This window comes from Trachinotus anak, unplaced genomic scaffold (genome assembly GCF_046630095.1).
Source record: "Trachinotus anak isolate AG129_WGS33_773 ecotype Australia unplaced genomic scaffold, CSIRO_AGI_Tana_v1 ptg000005l, whole genome shotgun sequence".
In the NCBI taxonomy this organism is placed as follows: Eukaryota; Metazoa; Chordata; class Actinopteri; order Carangiformes; family Carangidae; genus Trachinotus; species Trachinotus anak.
This window is the reverse complement of record NW_027273856.1, coordinates 24,890,299-24,904,334: the sequence shown is the minus strand read 5'-3', so window position 1 is coordinate 24,904,334 and position 14,036 is coordinate 24,890,299. Positions and strand designations below refer to the sequence as shown.

General features: G+C 42.3%; 2 protein-coding genes across 13 annotated transcripts in view; one reads left to right on the top strand and one right to left on the bottom strand.

Annotated features, from left to right (window-relative positions):
- Positions 1-220: 220 nt before the first annotated feature.
- hebp2 (heme binding protein 2) lies at positions 221-4,731 on the top strand. Its single transcript, XM_071479257.1, has 5 exons — positions 221-296; positions 529-662; positions 1,764-1,899; positions 2,512-2,692; positions 2,937-4,731. The coding sequence occupies exons 2-5, from the start codon at positions 588-590 to the stop codon at positions 3,121-3,123; spliced, it is 579 nt and encodes a 192-aa protein (XP_071335358.1). The 5' UTR covers positions 221-296; positions 529-587; the 3' UTR covers positions 3,124-4,731.
- Positions 4,732-7,427: 2,696 nt separating this feature from the next.
- Positions 7,428-14,036, bottom strand: part of nhsl1b (NHS-like 1b) — a 102,930-nt gene continuing 96,321 nt past the window's right edge. For all 12 annotated transcript variants that reach the window (XM_071479241.1, XM_071479244.1, XM_071479245.1 and 9 more), the window contains 2 exons: positions 13,133-13,259; positions 7,428-10,110 (listed from right to left, as the gene is read on the bottom strand). In XM_071479241.1, the coding sequence (XP_071335342.1) occupies positions 9,435-10,110; positions 13,133-13,259 (803 nt within the window). In that variant the 3' untranslated portion in view covers positions 7,428-9,434. The remainder of the gene's footprint in view (positions 10,111-13,132; positions 13,260-14,036) is intronic.

The window sequence follows — 14,036 nt, the reverse complement described above, 5'->3', positions numbered from 1 at the left end:
AATCATTATTTGTTGTTACTGCAACTGGTTAAGTCTTTTACAGATATTTACACATTTACAATATTTACCTTAAAAACAAGCCCGCACAAGTTAGATCAGGACCACATTTGAACTTTCCTCACTTTTTATTTATTCGGTGGCGTCAACATCACATCCAATATCAGAACTCTTATTTTGAAACCCAGAATCGCTCAGCCAATCAGATTTAAGCTTTATATAACCGGAAGCGATGTTATGAAAACATTACAAGCGCGCTTCACGCCCTGACAGCTGTGGTCAAACGCGTGGCTTTACAGGTAATTCTGACTTTTTCTGTCTCCATTCTGTGATTTTACAACTTGCAAGATCTCAGATGTGTTTGAGTAAAGGCGTGAAGTTAGATCGTGAAGAATTACTTCGCCATGTATTAATTATTAACTGCAAACGTGATTCTTTTATAAGATCAGATGCGCTGGATACATAACCAGGTCATATGACTTGAGGTAGCAGGTTGTGCGAGGTTTAACACTGCATGATTGCACTTTGCAGTGGTCGGAAAACGTCAGTGAGTCCATTTTAAAGGGAGTTTTGACACTTGCTCACCAGTCATGCTGAAAGCTGTGGGACAAGTTCTCTTCTCAAGCGGACTGCAGAATCCCAAATTCACAGCGGAGGAGAAGAAGGTAAATGCTGCTCCAGATTACCTTGTAAAAAAAAAAGGAAACGACATTAAATCTTTGGCCTGGTGTTGACTGTTCTGTTTGTCAATCTGTCATTGGACGAACGAGTCGAGGGGTGTGAAATAATAATAAATAAATAATCGAGAAGAGTTTTGTTAAGCAGAAAGTGGCAGATGTTGTCTGGAGTTGATTCTTTTCTGTTTTCTGAGGGCAGTTGTGGAAATATACAGTGAAGACAAATGCATGGATGAAACAAATAAGGGTAACATATGTAAATAAGAAATTACTGTACAAAATGCGCCTGTCTGGCCACATATGACCTTCCTTCCTTCTGCATCTGACCAAACCAAGGATAGGCCACCAGTACATAAAGTTTTTAATTTTTCCTTTTGCGTAAGCATGCTGATGTCTGACTTGTCTGCTTCACATGTAGTAACTGTGGTGACACAGTTTCATCCCCTGTGATGTGGATGTGTTTGAAAAATGACAGTTGCACTTGACGCATTTGACAACACATGATAAGTTGCTCAAAAAAGATCTTCTTAAAATGAATTCTGCAGATAACCTTGTTATCATTCTTGTTATGACCCTTCCAGGCAACTTATGATGTCTAATTAAAAAGTTTATTGTGAACTATGACCTCTCAGATATTTTGCATGTGAAAATCTTCCAGAATTAACACAATAGAGTTCATTACAGTGTACTTCAATTGTGTGATTCATTTTAATCTCAGTAACTCAATGCATCACTTGATTTTTTTTTTTTAAAGATATTTGTACTTAAACAATGAAATCTTTTGTTGGATGCAATTAAGGAAATTCATATGTATGTTGTGAGAAAATGAAAACAGTGAGAAAATTCATGATCTCAGGATTATTATTTTCATTTGATGACTGTGCCAAAGCAATTGAGAAAAGCTGTAATACTGGTAACAGCAAACAAACTAGGTGACCTATCTAAATACAACTGACTAACAGAGCATTTTCATGTAATAGACTGAATTATTGATTGATTATTCAAAATTAGAAAATCAACAGATTAATCCATGATAAAAACCAGTCACGATTTGCAGCTATAATGAGTGTGTGTGTCTGTGTTTTGCAGGCAGAAGACTATGAAATCCGCACCTACCATGCCACTAAGTGGGTGAGCACCTCACTGAGTGGGATGCAGATGGATGTAGCCATGAATACTGGCTTCCGCAGGCTCTTCAAGTACATCCAGGGCAACAATCAAAACAGTAAGTTTGGACAATTGTGTTTCTAAAATGCCACTTGTATTATCCTTTATTCTGTTTTTTGTGATGCTTTTAGTTTGTGTTGTTGTTAAAGTGATTAAACACAATCAATCACGTAAATAATATTCAAATGGTGCAGAATGGGGTTATGGATAACTTTAGTTCAGGACAAGGGAGTCTGTGAATAGATGCCAGAGAAAGTTCACTTTAGTGCTTGCTCAGCAGTTTGTAAGAGCAGCGCTGCCTTTGTCTTACTCAGCAGTTTATGCCAGCATTATTTATGAGAATACATACTGTTTGTGCAGTTGACTAGTGAGGTCTGCAGTGTAAGGAGTGTGTGATCTATAATCATCATGTTTAATCCGCATATTGTGCTTATATGTCAATCATCTGTTCAGGCGTCATTATGTGCTCAGGTTTTGATGTCACCTGGCAACAGAGGGATTGTTTAGAAACTGTTATATTTGTGCATCATACACGAGCTGGTTATTCATCAGACCAATCAACAATCGGAATCATTTTTATGTAGAAATTATATTAATGTGCATTTACATTTGTTTTAGGCCTGTTTTACACTTTTTTTATTTCCTCTAAAAAATGCATTTGTTACTTTAGAGGTCAAAGTGGAGATGACGGCCCCCGTGACGTGCCGTGTCGACCCCGGAGCCGGCCCTGCGTGCGAATCTCAGTTCACTGTATCCTTCTACATCCCAGAGGAGCAACAGGCCACTCCCCCGGAGCCGAGCGACCCGGATGTGTTTGTGGAGCACAGGAAAGAATTCACAGCTTATGTCAGGTAGAGTAAAGCCGAAGCATTAACAGATTATAGGTTTCAATGCTAATCCAAGCTGATAATGTATAAAAGCTTTTGATTTTCATAATTCATTTTGCAAGTCCTTTATAATTTTGCTTTTCATTTTTATTAATTTTTTTTTTTACTAAATCCTGCAAATAATAGCAGATACCGAAAAAAAAAAAAAAAAAGTAAAGGCCCAAAGAGAATTGATCAAATGAAGACTTTGTTCTTCCTTCTCTTCCAGGACATATGGTGGTTTCTCCAATGAGAATATGAAGCGTGAAGAGCTCCTGAAACTTCTGGAGAGCCTGCAGAGGGACGGCGTCCCATACGTCGACAAGCCGTTCTACACAGTTGGGTACGACAGCCCCTTCAAACTGACCAACCGCAGGAACGAGGTGTGGGTCCTCAAGAAGGAATTTGAGCAGTAGAGAGTTTTAAAGGTCACGCAGCGCTCAGCCACCTGCAACGTCTGCTTCACTTTAGGGATAAAGATTTTTCCATGATCATTTCACAACATGTGATAAATTTCACACAGTTTAAAAGCTCTTATTAATGAAGTATGGTGAATTCATCTTTACAGGTCATATGAATGAGTACTGTTAAATATATTTTTTCTTTTTTTGACTATTTTGTTTTGAATATTTGAATAAAGGTACAGAATTGAAAGTCTAGATAAAGTGACCAAACGCATATTAAAGTGAGCTTTAACGGGCCACTGTTCAGCTTCAGTGAACCTGGAGGGAAGTGGCCACAATGTAGCAATATTTCCAGCAGAGGGAGCCAAGTAGTCAGAACACATCTCCCTCTTTTGATGCATTTCATTAGGACAAAACCTCAAAGTGCCTCTTTGACTTTGTAAAATACACTAATTTTCATCTTTCATCTTGTGCACAATGCTTGTTTCTATTTAGTCAGTGATTGTCAAAGGTAAAAAAAAAATACTTAAAATTTCAATTTTGATAAATCTATTTACACTTAAACCTTAATGTAACAAGACTCAAGAGGCAAGATGAAGTTCATATTTTTAAAATTAAGTTGTAATGTACAACTTACATGCCTATATGTACATTAAAGCCATTATTGGTCAGTGTAAGTGCTTCTTCTGGCCACATACAGAGAACGCTTCCCAATGCAGCTTAAGAGAGGGGAGTATGAGGGACTGTGAGGCTTTAACAGTCTGAATTAGACAAATCAGCTGGGTATTTTAGCAAAATTATAGAGTTTCTAGTATGAAATTCCTCCTTGTGTTACACCAGCTCAGCAAGAAAAATCAGAATTTTGCACAGAAAGGCTGTAATTTCGCAAAAATACCCACTTGACTCAGAGTACAGCCTCATATTAGCTGTCACTATATATTTCCACATTTTGTCCCTCATCATTCCACTTCAGTCACGTTATAAAGGGATCTCCTCTAATGAACACTAACTTTAAATGTACATATGGGCCTGTGAGCATTGTTTTAACATAGACTTGACAAAACTGTGAAGTGTGCTCATTGTGGAAGGGTGGCTCTGCCCGCCGGCCTGACAAAATGTTGGTAGATGTCAGTTTATCTGATCCTACACCTCACCTCGCTGTCACTGCTGTCACACCTGTTGTGATTAACGACTTGAGTCATTGTTAATCTGTGCGAGTCTCATCACTGACATCTCATCATCTATCACTTTCGTTTGCAGCTAACATAGTCTGCAGTGTTGTTACCTGGCCCTGACCTACCAACATTTTTGGTGCCGTGTGTGTGTAAGATATTGGCAAAGAGTCACAAGCTAACGTAAACATTATGCCTTTTTAAACATGAGTTTACCTTTTGTATACATGAAGTCATATGACTCTTTATATTTTTAGCTCCTGAGGTGGTAGAAATTGTGTTTTTAATCTTGAAGAAGGGATACCACTGCATGGTTCTTGATAAGGGAAAGATGACGTAAGCACTGCACTGATATATGAATCATGGGAAATATTACTTGCTTCTAAATGATGTTAAAGAATGTTAAATTTAGCATCTCATCAATAATAAATATAACTCATCATCAAATGATCGATTACTCTGATCATTTATTACCTCCATCTCTACTGTGTAATTATGTTTTTGTCATTCCTATTTTGTGATGGGATTTTTTTTTTTTTTTTTCCCCCTCCAGAAAGGTTCATCGTGAGTTGTTTATCTGATCTTTAGCTTATACAATTCAGACCATCCTCCACACTCTGATGGTCGTGACCTTTTATCAGTCAGACGAAATCCTCGCCACAGTTCACTTCACCCTCTATCCTCTCTCACCTTTTCCTCTCTCACGCTCTTGTCGTCGTCGTCGTCGTCGTCTCTGTCTGCTGAGTCATTTGTTTTATTTGTGGCAGATTTGTTCCCAATATCATGTTCAGACACTCAGCAGAAACGACGCCTGACGAATGACACATACACACTCTCCACCTTCGCCTGTTGTTCAGCAGTCAGATCGATCTCATTGGCCGCGCTCGCTGAGGAGAAACATTGCTGCGCAGAGGAGACGTATAATGAGGCTCTCTGTTTAATTCCAAACATCACAGTCGTGTTTTTTAATTTTATCTACCCCCTCCAGCCTGGTGGAAACCTTGAGCTAATGTGGAGGACGGGGTGTAAAAATACTTCACTGACAAAACTCATTTTCTGGTGACAGAGATTAACTTTGTAAAATTAATGTGCAGCAATGAGCAGCGGTACATTGTGATGCAGGGTTTTTTTTCTGTGTTTTTACTTGATTTTAAGGTTCCAGTTTCTTCCCACATCCCTTATTGCAAATTAGAGACTGGGGACTTTGAATTGCCAAAGCTGTGGGAGTCAGAGAGTGCGTGAGTGGTTGTCTTCTTTGCATGTGTGTTAAATTTACATTGTTGGTGACTGTTTTCCAAAGCAGGTTTTAACATTGTAGTTATTCCGTCCAGACATTTTATTCCACTGTGAATATCAGGGCTACAAGAAACAATTATTATCAGTTACTATTATTTTCTCAATTAATTGATTATTTAGCTTATGAAAGAGTGCAAATTGATGTCCTGAATATATTATGAAATGTTTTTCTTTTCCAACAGTCCAAAACCCTAAAATATTTCATTTCCTGTCATATATGACAGAGAATACCATCAAATCATCACGTTTCAGAAGCTGAAACCTGCAAGTATTTGACATTATGGTTGAAAAATGACTTAAACAATTAAAGATAGTTGATAAATTCCCCTTTGCTCAATTAATTGACCTATAGTTCCAGCTCTATTAAGATTGTAAAAGTTTAACTTGTAGAGCTTTGACACTGAACTTATGAGGTAATCACAACAGTCTGTAGTTCCCACTCTGAATATATCTGCGAAAAAAATTGAATGTTTTCTGTTACAAAATTATTTACTTTCTGCTAATCTTTGTTTTATTTTGAAATGATGGAAAGTTTTTCATCTGCTAGGCCTCTAAAACTATTCTGTGAAAACAAACTGGGAGGGGGATGTCTCTCTTTGATTAAAGTGATCTCAGCTAATAGACAAATGCAACTTGTGACAAAGGGTCAAAAATGGACATTCATTTTCCTAAAAGGCAACAATCTGACATCTAAGACTGGAGAGACAACTGGCAACCTCTTTGTTGGCGAGAAATTAATTCATTTACATTATTCATTTCATTATGCCATGTTTGACACTTTACTTTAGCTGACTGTGAAATATTAGAAGTTGGAGCTACCTTAAATGCAGCAGCAAGGAAACATTTTTAGAACAGGCTGATATTCACAACTGAATTTTTATGCAAAAATAATATTTTTTTAAAACTTTTAAAAACAAATGGTGACTAAAGGTTTCCTGTGACACAATGATAGACCTGTCTGCATGTTGATTTTTATAGCGCACTGACACTGACAGATGTTTTTGTGGAAGAAAATTGATTTTGAAATGATTTGTTAGGGGCCTAAAACAGGCAAAGCTATTTTGGCACCAATGTGTCCTAAGCAGGTGTCAAAATGTAAGTACTTTTTTCTTTAGCTTTTTATGCCTAAATAATCGGGGGCCGTGCCCATGTACCACGCTGAGTCATTCTACAAAAGACTCTTCAGGCACTAAAACACAGTTGATAACTATTCTGTTCCTGCCATCACTGCTGTGCCCAAGTCAATTTTCTTGATCAGTTTCATTTGTCACTTTGTGCAACTGTGACTTGTAAGGGTGCTGTACAGAGGGTCTTGAATATAAGAGGAAAGGGGGAAAGCACTGGAGAGTCAATAGTGTGATTATGCTGGGAGGAGTTAGTATTGATTTCTGTCTGACAGCCAGATGGACACAGTGTTGTTGTGGAGCGTCGAAGGACAGGTGATTCTGCTAAATAGAAGGGTGGAGGGAAAACATTAAAAGGCTGTCAGTGTTTCTGTGCTCTCGGGAATGAACGCTCAACGTGCTGAGATGTTGAAATGGCAGCATGGACCTGAAGGGAATGTGCAAGTCAGACAGTCACGACTGATCAACTGTGCAACAGTGGAAAGGTCTATTATGGGCTGAGCCTGTGATTCAGTGTGTGTCCTAATAGGATGTCCAGATGGAGACATAACTGATGACCCTGCGGGGGGGAGGAGGGGTAAACGATGGCCTCTGGAGTTTTCCAGATGACGGACGAGTGTGGATACCATGGCAATGGCGCTAATGAGGCGGTGATTTGGGGTGTTGGGCGGGCAGATGGCCGTGAATCACTCTGGAGGAGAGAAATGACACAGAGACCTGACTCTTTAAATATCACCTTGTTTTTTTTTATTACACAGACATACACAAGAGCGTTAGCAGCCTGCCTTCAGCTCCACTCCCACTACTTCACGACTTCATCCTCTTTTGTCCTCTCGTCTTTTCACAAGCTCTCTGTGATTGAGATGTTCCCTGTCACGAGACAAGCCGGGGCCCCAAGTGCTCAATCATAGTCAGCCGGGAGCTGGGGGCGAGACACACTTTGGTCACAGGTGATTAAAGAACAGGGTGTTATGGCTGTTAGGAGGTTATGACGTCTCAAGCCTGTCACCTCAGTTCATGTCTCTGAAGAGACCACATTTACTCAGCTGTGAGCACCAGGGTGGGATTTGCATGACTCAATATTAAGGGCAGTACAAGGCTGAAGCATAAATATTGACATTATTGCATTTTTGAAGCACCTTTAAAAGAAAGAAATGACCTGGTGGGATCAGCGAAGTAAATGTGGCCCTTGGCCTTCCTAACCCTCCTCCCTGCCTCCGTCTCTGCTTGTCGACTCTGACCAGTTTACCATACTGCAAACCTGCTATGTGAAAATAAATAATCTACAAAAAGGAAACCACTCCCTTCCAGCAAACACAGGGCTCTAAAATGTACAAATTCTTTGAAAATAAGTCAAACTGTTACTTAAAAGTCATTTCTCTATGTATTTACATACAGAACCATATAAAACTGCAAAGGGATAAACTTAGCAGAAAGGTCAGCGGCATTATGGAAATTATTTAAGCCCTAAAAGGTTCTAGTACATCTCCGCAATCTTAACAATGGTTGGACCATGTGCATGTGGTGTCAAACAAGTGGTCACACTCTGATTGTGTTCACGTCCAGATTAACGGCCAGCTACGCTTCATCTTTTCAGCTCTTTGGTAACCAACATGCTCACTAAAAGACCCAGACAGTAAAATAAGCTTTTCATCTAATGTCATTTCTGGCTTTACATTTATAGATTCATTCTTAATTCCCAAACACAACTGTTGACATCACTTGTTGTATTAAAACAATCTGCAAAACATACTTTTTAAATCACATACAAAGAAAAGACCTATGCACAGTGCGAAATCTACAAACTAAAAGTTAATTCATTGAGGTTTTATGAGCCTTTTTCATAGAGTAAATTTGCTGTTTTGGCTGAGACTTCAAACCGCCAACCATTGTCCATTTCCTGCTATCACTATGTGGCAGCACTGAGCCCTCTGCACTTTCTGTGGACCTCTGAATACACCCCAGCTCTGCAAACTACACCACTGAACCATAAGAGCAGAAAGCAATAACCAGGTGATAACCGTAACTGAAGCTGTACCGTGGAGCTGTCTGCTGTACCACGTCCTCGGGTTCTTTCCACAACATAGTGGGCTGTCTGAAGCCAACATTCGCAGGCAATGGTGCTATTAAAACACTTTCCAGAGCCAACAGGAGAGAAGCAGATGCTTAGAAGATTTACGAGGCGAGCGTCCAGCACACCTTCACATTCCACTCTTTCCAACTGACTAGCTACGTAGCACCACAGCAGCAAAGTTAAGCAAAAAATCTTGTGACTTTTCAATTCCTTTGATTCAACTTAGTTTGCCGTCTGAACCTTGTCCTTCAAAGAAACTAAAGGGCTCCTGCATGTTAATGACAGGGTGAAGTGGAAAACAAAAAACAGCATAACAAATAGAAAACAAACTGAGAACACCAGGCGTAAAAGAAACACTATTCTTTCAACACAAAGGGTGAGTCACCAAATGAAGGAGAGCATGAGAATCATGAGACTTTTGAAAAGCTGCAGCACAACCAGTTCTCCACTTCAGACTAAGTTCAGCCCGGTCCGTGATGAGGTGACCTCTGACCTCACACCAGGACCTGACATGTCCACTCCCTCAGAGGCAGTGCAGAGGCAGCCGGGCTCAGGAAGGTGTCTCTAGAGGGCCTTCTACTGACTCCTCTTCCTGCCGCCTGCCTGGCTAAGACGAATGAGTTCAGCTCCCTGAATATAAGGGGCGGTCCTTGCTCTTTAACTTCTGCTCTCTTCAGATAAAGTGCCATTGGAGTCTTTGAGCACAGGGAGAGTCTGGACCATGGGTCCAGACAGACTTTCTGCAGTATCTCCGTACTCGCTCTCAGCCAACTCCCCCTCACGCTCGCAGATAACTGTCATTGGGCTGCTGAGGATTCGACTGCGTGCGTTGTATTTGCTGCTAGCAGCAGAGGGCGGTGTGCGAGAGCGCCCATACTTAAACCCGCTCATTGAAAAGGACGATGAAGTCGGTGAGGACAGAGCCAAGGCTTCATAGCGGTTCCACTCCTCTGTTGCCCGTTTACCACGACCAGGGGAGGTGCATGGGCTGAGTGGTGCTGTTGGGGAGGAGGGCGAAGCAGCAGGGGGGTCTAATGCTGACTCTGAGCGTGTTCGATGGAAGCGAGGGTCAGTGGAGCGAAGCATTTCAGCAGCAGACATCCTGAAGCTGGTCTCAGAGCGGCTGCCCTTCTTGAGGAGAAGGGCCTTGAAGGTGTCGCTGCTGGTGGAGGACTTGCGGAGGTTGCGCTGGATGGAGCCTGTCTGCCGGGGCAGAGGGGACACACTGCCTGGGGATGCGCCTGTGGGGGTGACGGGTGGAGACTGTGGGTGGCTCCCACCCCGGGACTTGTCCTCCTCAGACTCCTTGCGACCCAGGACCTTGCGCTTTGACCTAGGGTAAGATGTGAATGACCAGGTTAATGACATGTTCGTAGAAATTCTGCAGAGTGAGTGAGTGCAAGCAGGGTTAATTTATTCAAGTAGAGCAAAATAATTTGAAGGCAATTGAATGTTGATTTGATAGAGGAGCAAGTAGAAAATCAATATGGAGAAGAAATGCAAGAGTTGGGGGCAGTTTTGTCAGGAAATGAGCCCATCAGACTCAATTATTTAAATTAAATATGCTGCTGCTGCATATGGGATTTCATGCATGTGAGCAAAAATCTCAGCCTTATGAATGTTTGTGTTGTTGAAGCTGAAATAAAATAAAAACCGCACGTAAAATACTTGGTCCACATGCCTCAAATCTTTGTCCCAAATTTGCCATATGTCATTTCTGCCCCCAGCAATCACGCATCAGAGCACAAATCTTAAAAAACTCAGACAATAAGAGCACTGAGTGGCATGGACACTCAAAAAAAAGGAAAGGGAGAGTAATGGGTTATAAAGCGTTATATATTATCATTAAAAAGGTCCAATGACTCTTTACAACAGATGCTGCAGACGCTGCAACTTTGCAAGAAAGCTCAGACGTGGCACAATGAAATTACTCAACAACACAAACTGGGAGAAGTGCCCAAAGCAGCTTTAATCACACAAGGACAATTCAGCCTCCTCTCAGCAGGGGGTATCAGAGTGGTCGACTGCACCACCCAGCCTACACTGACTATAACTCCTGCACTGAAGCATAGCAATAAAGCTGAAACTGGTAGAATATGGGTGATTAGGGATAGCAGGGAGACAGCCTTATTAATCTGTGGTACAGGGGGTTGCACCGTGGGATTACAGCAGCTAATCCAAAAGTAGCATCACAGCTATGGCAGAAACATGGCTTGCTAATTGAAGGGATGGGGCTACTTGCCACTTCGCACCTCTCTAGAAAGGATGCACCAACACACTGCATGCCCCCTCTGCACAGGGGAGGAAAGAGGAGGAAGGGGGAGACAGAAACGATTAAAAGGCATGGAAAAATGCAGATTGTGTGATAAGGGAGAGAGATTTGATGCTGAAGGTAAAGAGAGGAGTGAGAAGGGTGCAGTGAAACAAAATCCTTAATCCTCAGATTAGATCTACAGAAAGAAGTTCTTCCACAGAGGACAAATAACCTGTAGAGAATATAATTCTGAAGGTCAAACGAGAGGGAGGAGGGACTGAAGGATAGAAATGGTTTGTGTGAGGCAGCCCTCTGGTTTAGACTGCAAAATGTGCGTCTGTGCCCTAAATTCAACCTCCATCTAGCGTCATCCCCTGTGAGCTTCCTCGCCACATTAGCACAACAGCATTACATAAGATTTTTCTCACACACACTCACACGTGCATACACTCACACACCTGAACTCAGTCAACCAAGACGGCTCCACAGTGAACTCACAGTGGCAAACACACAAATACGAAAACCAAAACACGGACTAACGGTCGGCAGTGGTGCCAGCGTCAGTTACATAGGTTAACAAGGCTGCAATAATAAGACGCAGCTCCGAATACTTGATCGATCCCCTCTTTTGGTTTGGGGGATCTCCCTCCAGACAAGTTGTATTTTCTGCTGGAGCTGTGAAGATGATTCATTCAAGGTATTCATCATTCTCCATTTTCCCAGAGAGAGAGAGGAGAGAAGACAGGGAGCGTGGAAGTGAAATGACAGGTGAGAAGGGGAGAGGAAACAAGTCAGGGGAGCAGTTGGACAGCATCTGAGTGAGAAAGACCCTAACAAACCTCCATCTCAAGAATCTGAAGGCTTGCATTTCAAAGTGCAGCTTATCCATGTTTGTGAATTAAAAAATGTTACTCAGCAATCCATCTCCTAAAATTTCAAAACGATGTATCTAACTTCAAATGACTTAAACGGGTTTGGATTAAACAGCTCTGCCTGGAGTCGATCATCACTTCCCACTTAAAAAAGAGGAAAATCGTTCTTTATGTTCTATACTTGCGAGGTGTGATGGAGGAGGAGCACAGTAAAGCAAGTGCTAAACAGAATTTGATCGTGAGGTTTTTACGCTCGCACACTTACACAATCTTCGTGTCTAATTAAGCTGCACAGCATATCACACTTGTACCATAAATACATACACAATCTGTTGCCTGCAGAGATAAAATCCTGTAAAATGAAATCCTGTGATGCTCAAGAGAACTCCGACTGCTGCTGCACGTGACTGTGAAACACAAACTGCATGGCGGGCTGCATGACAAATTTATGTGTGTGCTCTCTTTGAAGCACGGAAGCACGTATGCAATATATGTCAGATACCCTAGAGCAGAGGCAGAGACGCAGAAACAGAGAGAGGGAGAGAGAGAGAAAAAGCACGAGCTGCTCTCTCAGGTGGCCTCTAACCTAGATTAGGACCAGAGGGTGTTGAGTAGTTAAATAATAGATGAAGCAACAGCCTTTTCTCCTGCTGAGAATGAGCAACGCTAATTTGACTACAATAACACAGATGCCTAAATAAACATTTGACTACGGACTCATATTGCTTCCTAAATTGTTGCCTCTACGTGATCTTTTAGTGGCCAGAATCAGGGAAAGCTCCCGGGCTGAGAGACCCCAGAGACCAGTTATTTGACAGATGCATATGTGTGCAGATGGGACAGTGCTGGGTAAAGTTATGACTGAGAGGTGGAGGGCAGGAGGAGGAGGAGGAGGAGGAGGAGAGGGTGATGAGAGGAGGGAAATGGAGATTGAAAAAGAGAAATCATGGATTGAAGGGTGAGGGTGGGGGGGGTTGGAGTTCAGGGTGATATGTTGCGGTTTATGGGAAGGGGGCTGAGAGAGAGGGAACGAGATGCTGAGAAAAGGGAAGGAGAAGGGAGGAAAACAAACAACTAGAGAGAGAGGAATGACAGCGTACTAGAGGAAAAAATAAACCAGCCCAGTGGAATAAATTATGTATCGAGAGTTGAAGCGGGTGAGGAGGAAAGAAGTTGGAGTGGATGAAGGAGTGAAAAGAGGCGTACAAGAGAGAAGTGCATCATGGTACCTGTGAATGGCAGCAAAGAGGTCCTCAGTAGTACGGGTCCGTGTGGGAGTCGGAGTCACCATGTTCTCCTTGGAGTTGCTTGACGGGACCGGAGACGATTCAGCCGTGCTGGAGTCGAACACCTCACCTGAGACAGAGAAGCATGCATGTTACGCACACAAAAACAAACCATGCATACTTTAGGTTACACGTGCTCATGAATCCGCCATCCCTTCGCATTGACCTGGCAGGCTATGAAATCTGAAGTGGTACCGGGGAGGTGCTGGACTGTCTTCTTACATTCTCTTTCTGTCTCTAGATTTCCTCTCCTGTCTTCTCCTCTAGTTCAGCCTCTTTTCTCCTCCTCCTCTTCCTCCTCCTACTTCTTTCAACCTCCACGCTTCGACTGCCTCAGCCGCTGCAGGCAGTCTCACTTTACTCTCCCCATCCTCCCCTTCATCCCCTTACCAGATCCGTTCCCCTCCCCTCTGATACGACAGAGCCCCTCCCCCTTCAACCACGTAAAGCATCTCCCCTGGGACCCCCCCCCCCCCCATCTCAGAGGGAGAAGGGAGCAGGACAGAAAGAGAGAGGGGCTGAGTAGGACAGACCGAGGATCAGAGATTAAAAGAAAAGAGGAGGAAAAAGCAGAGAGGCAAAAATGGATATTTGGAAATAAAGATGGAGGGCGGAGAGGAGGAAGGGTGGGGGGGCAATGCAGGAAAAATGAAGGGACAGTAGCCACAGGAAATCTCTGCATAAAAAATGCAGAAGACAGTGAGTGAGAGAAGATGAATTCAAGAGGCTGCAGCACTGCTGTCCCAGTGATAAGCTGTCTCTCCTGTGCTATTTTCACAGTTTTCAAATCTTGAAAAGCTCGTGGTTTCAAGTTTGGCTCCTTTGCTTTGGAAGGCAAAATGAATTT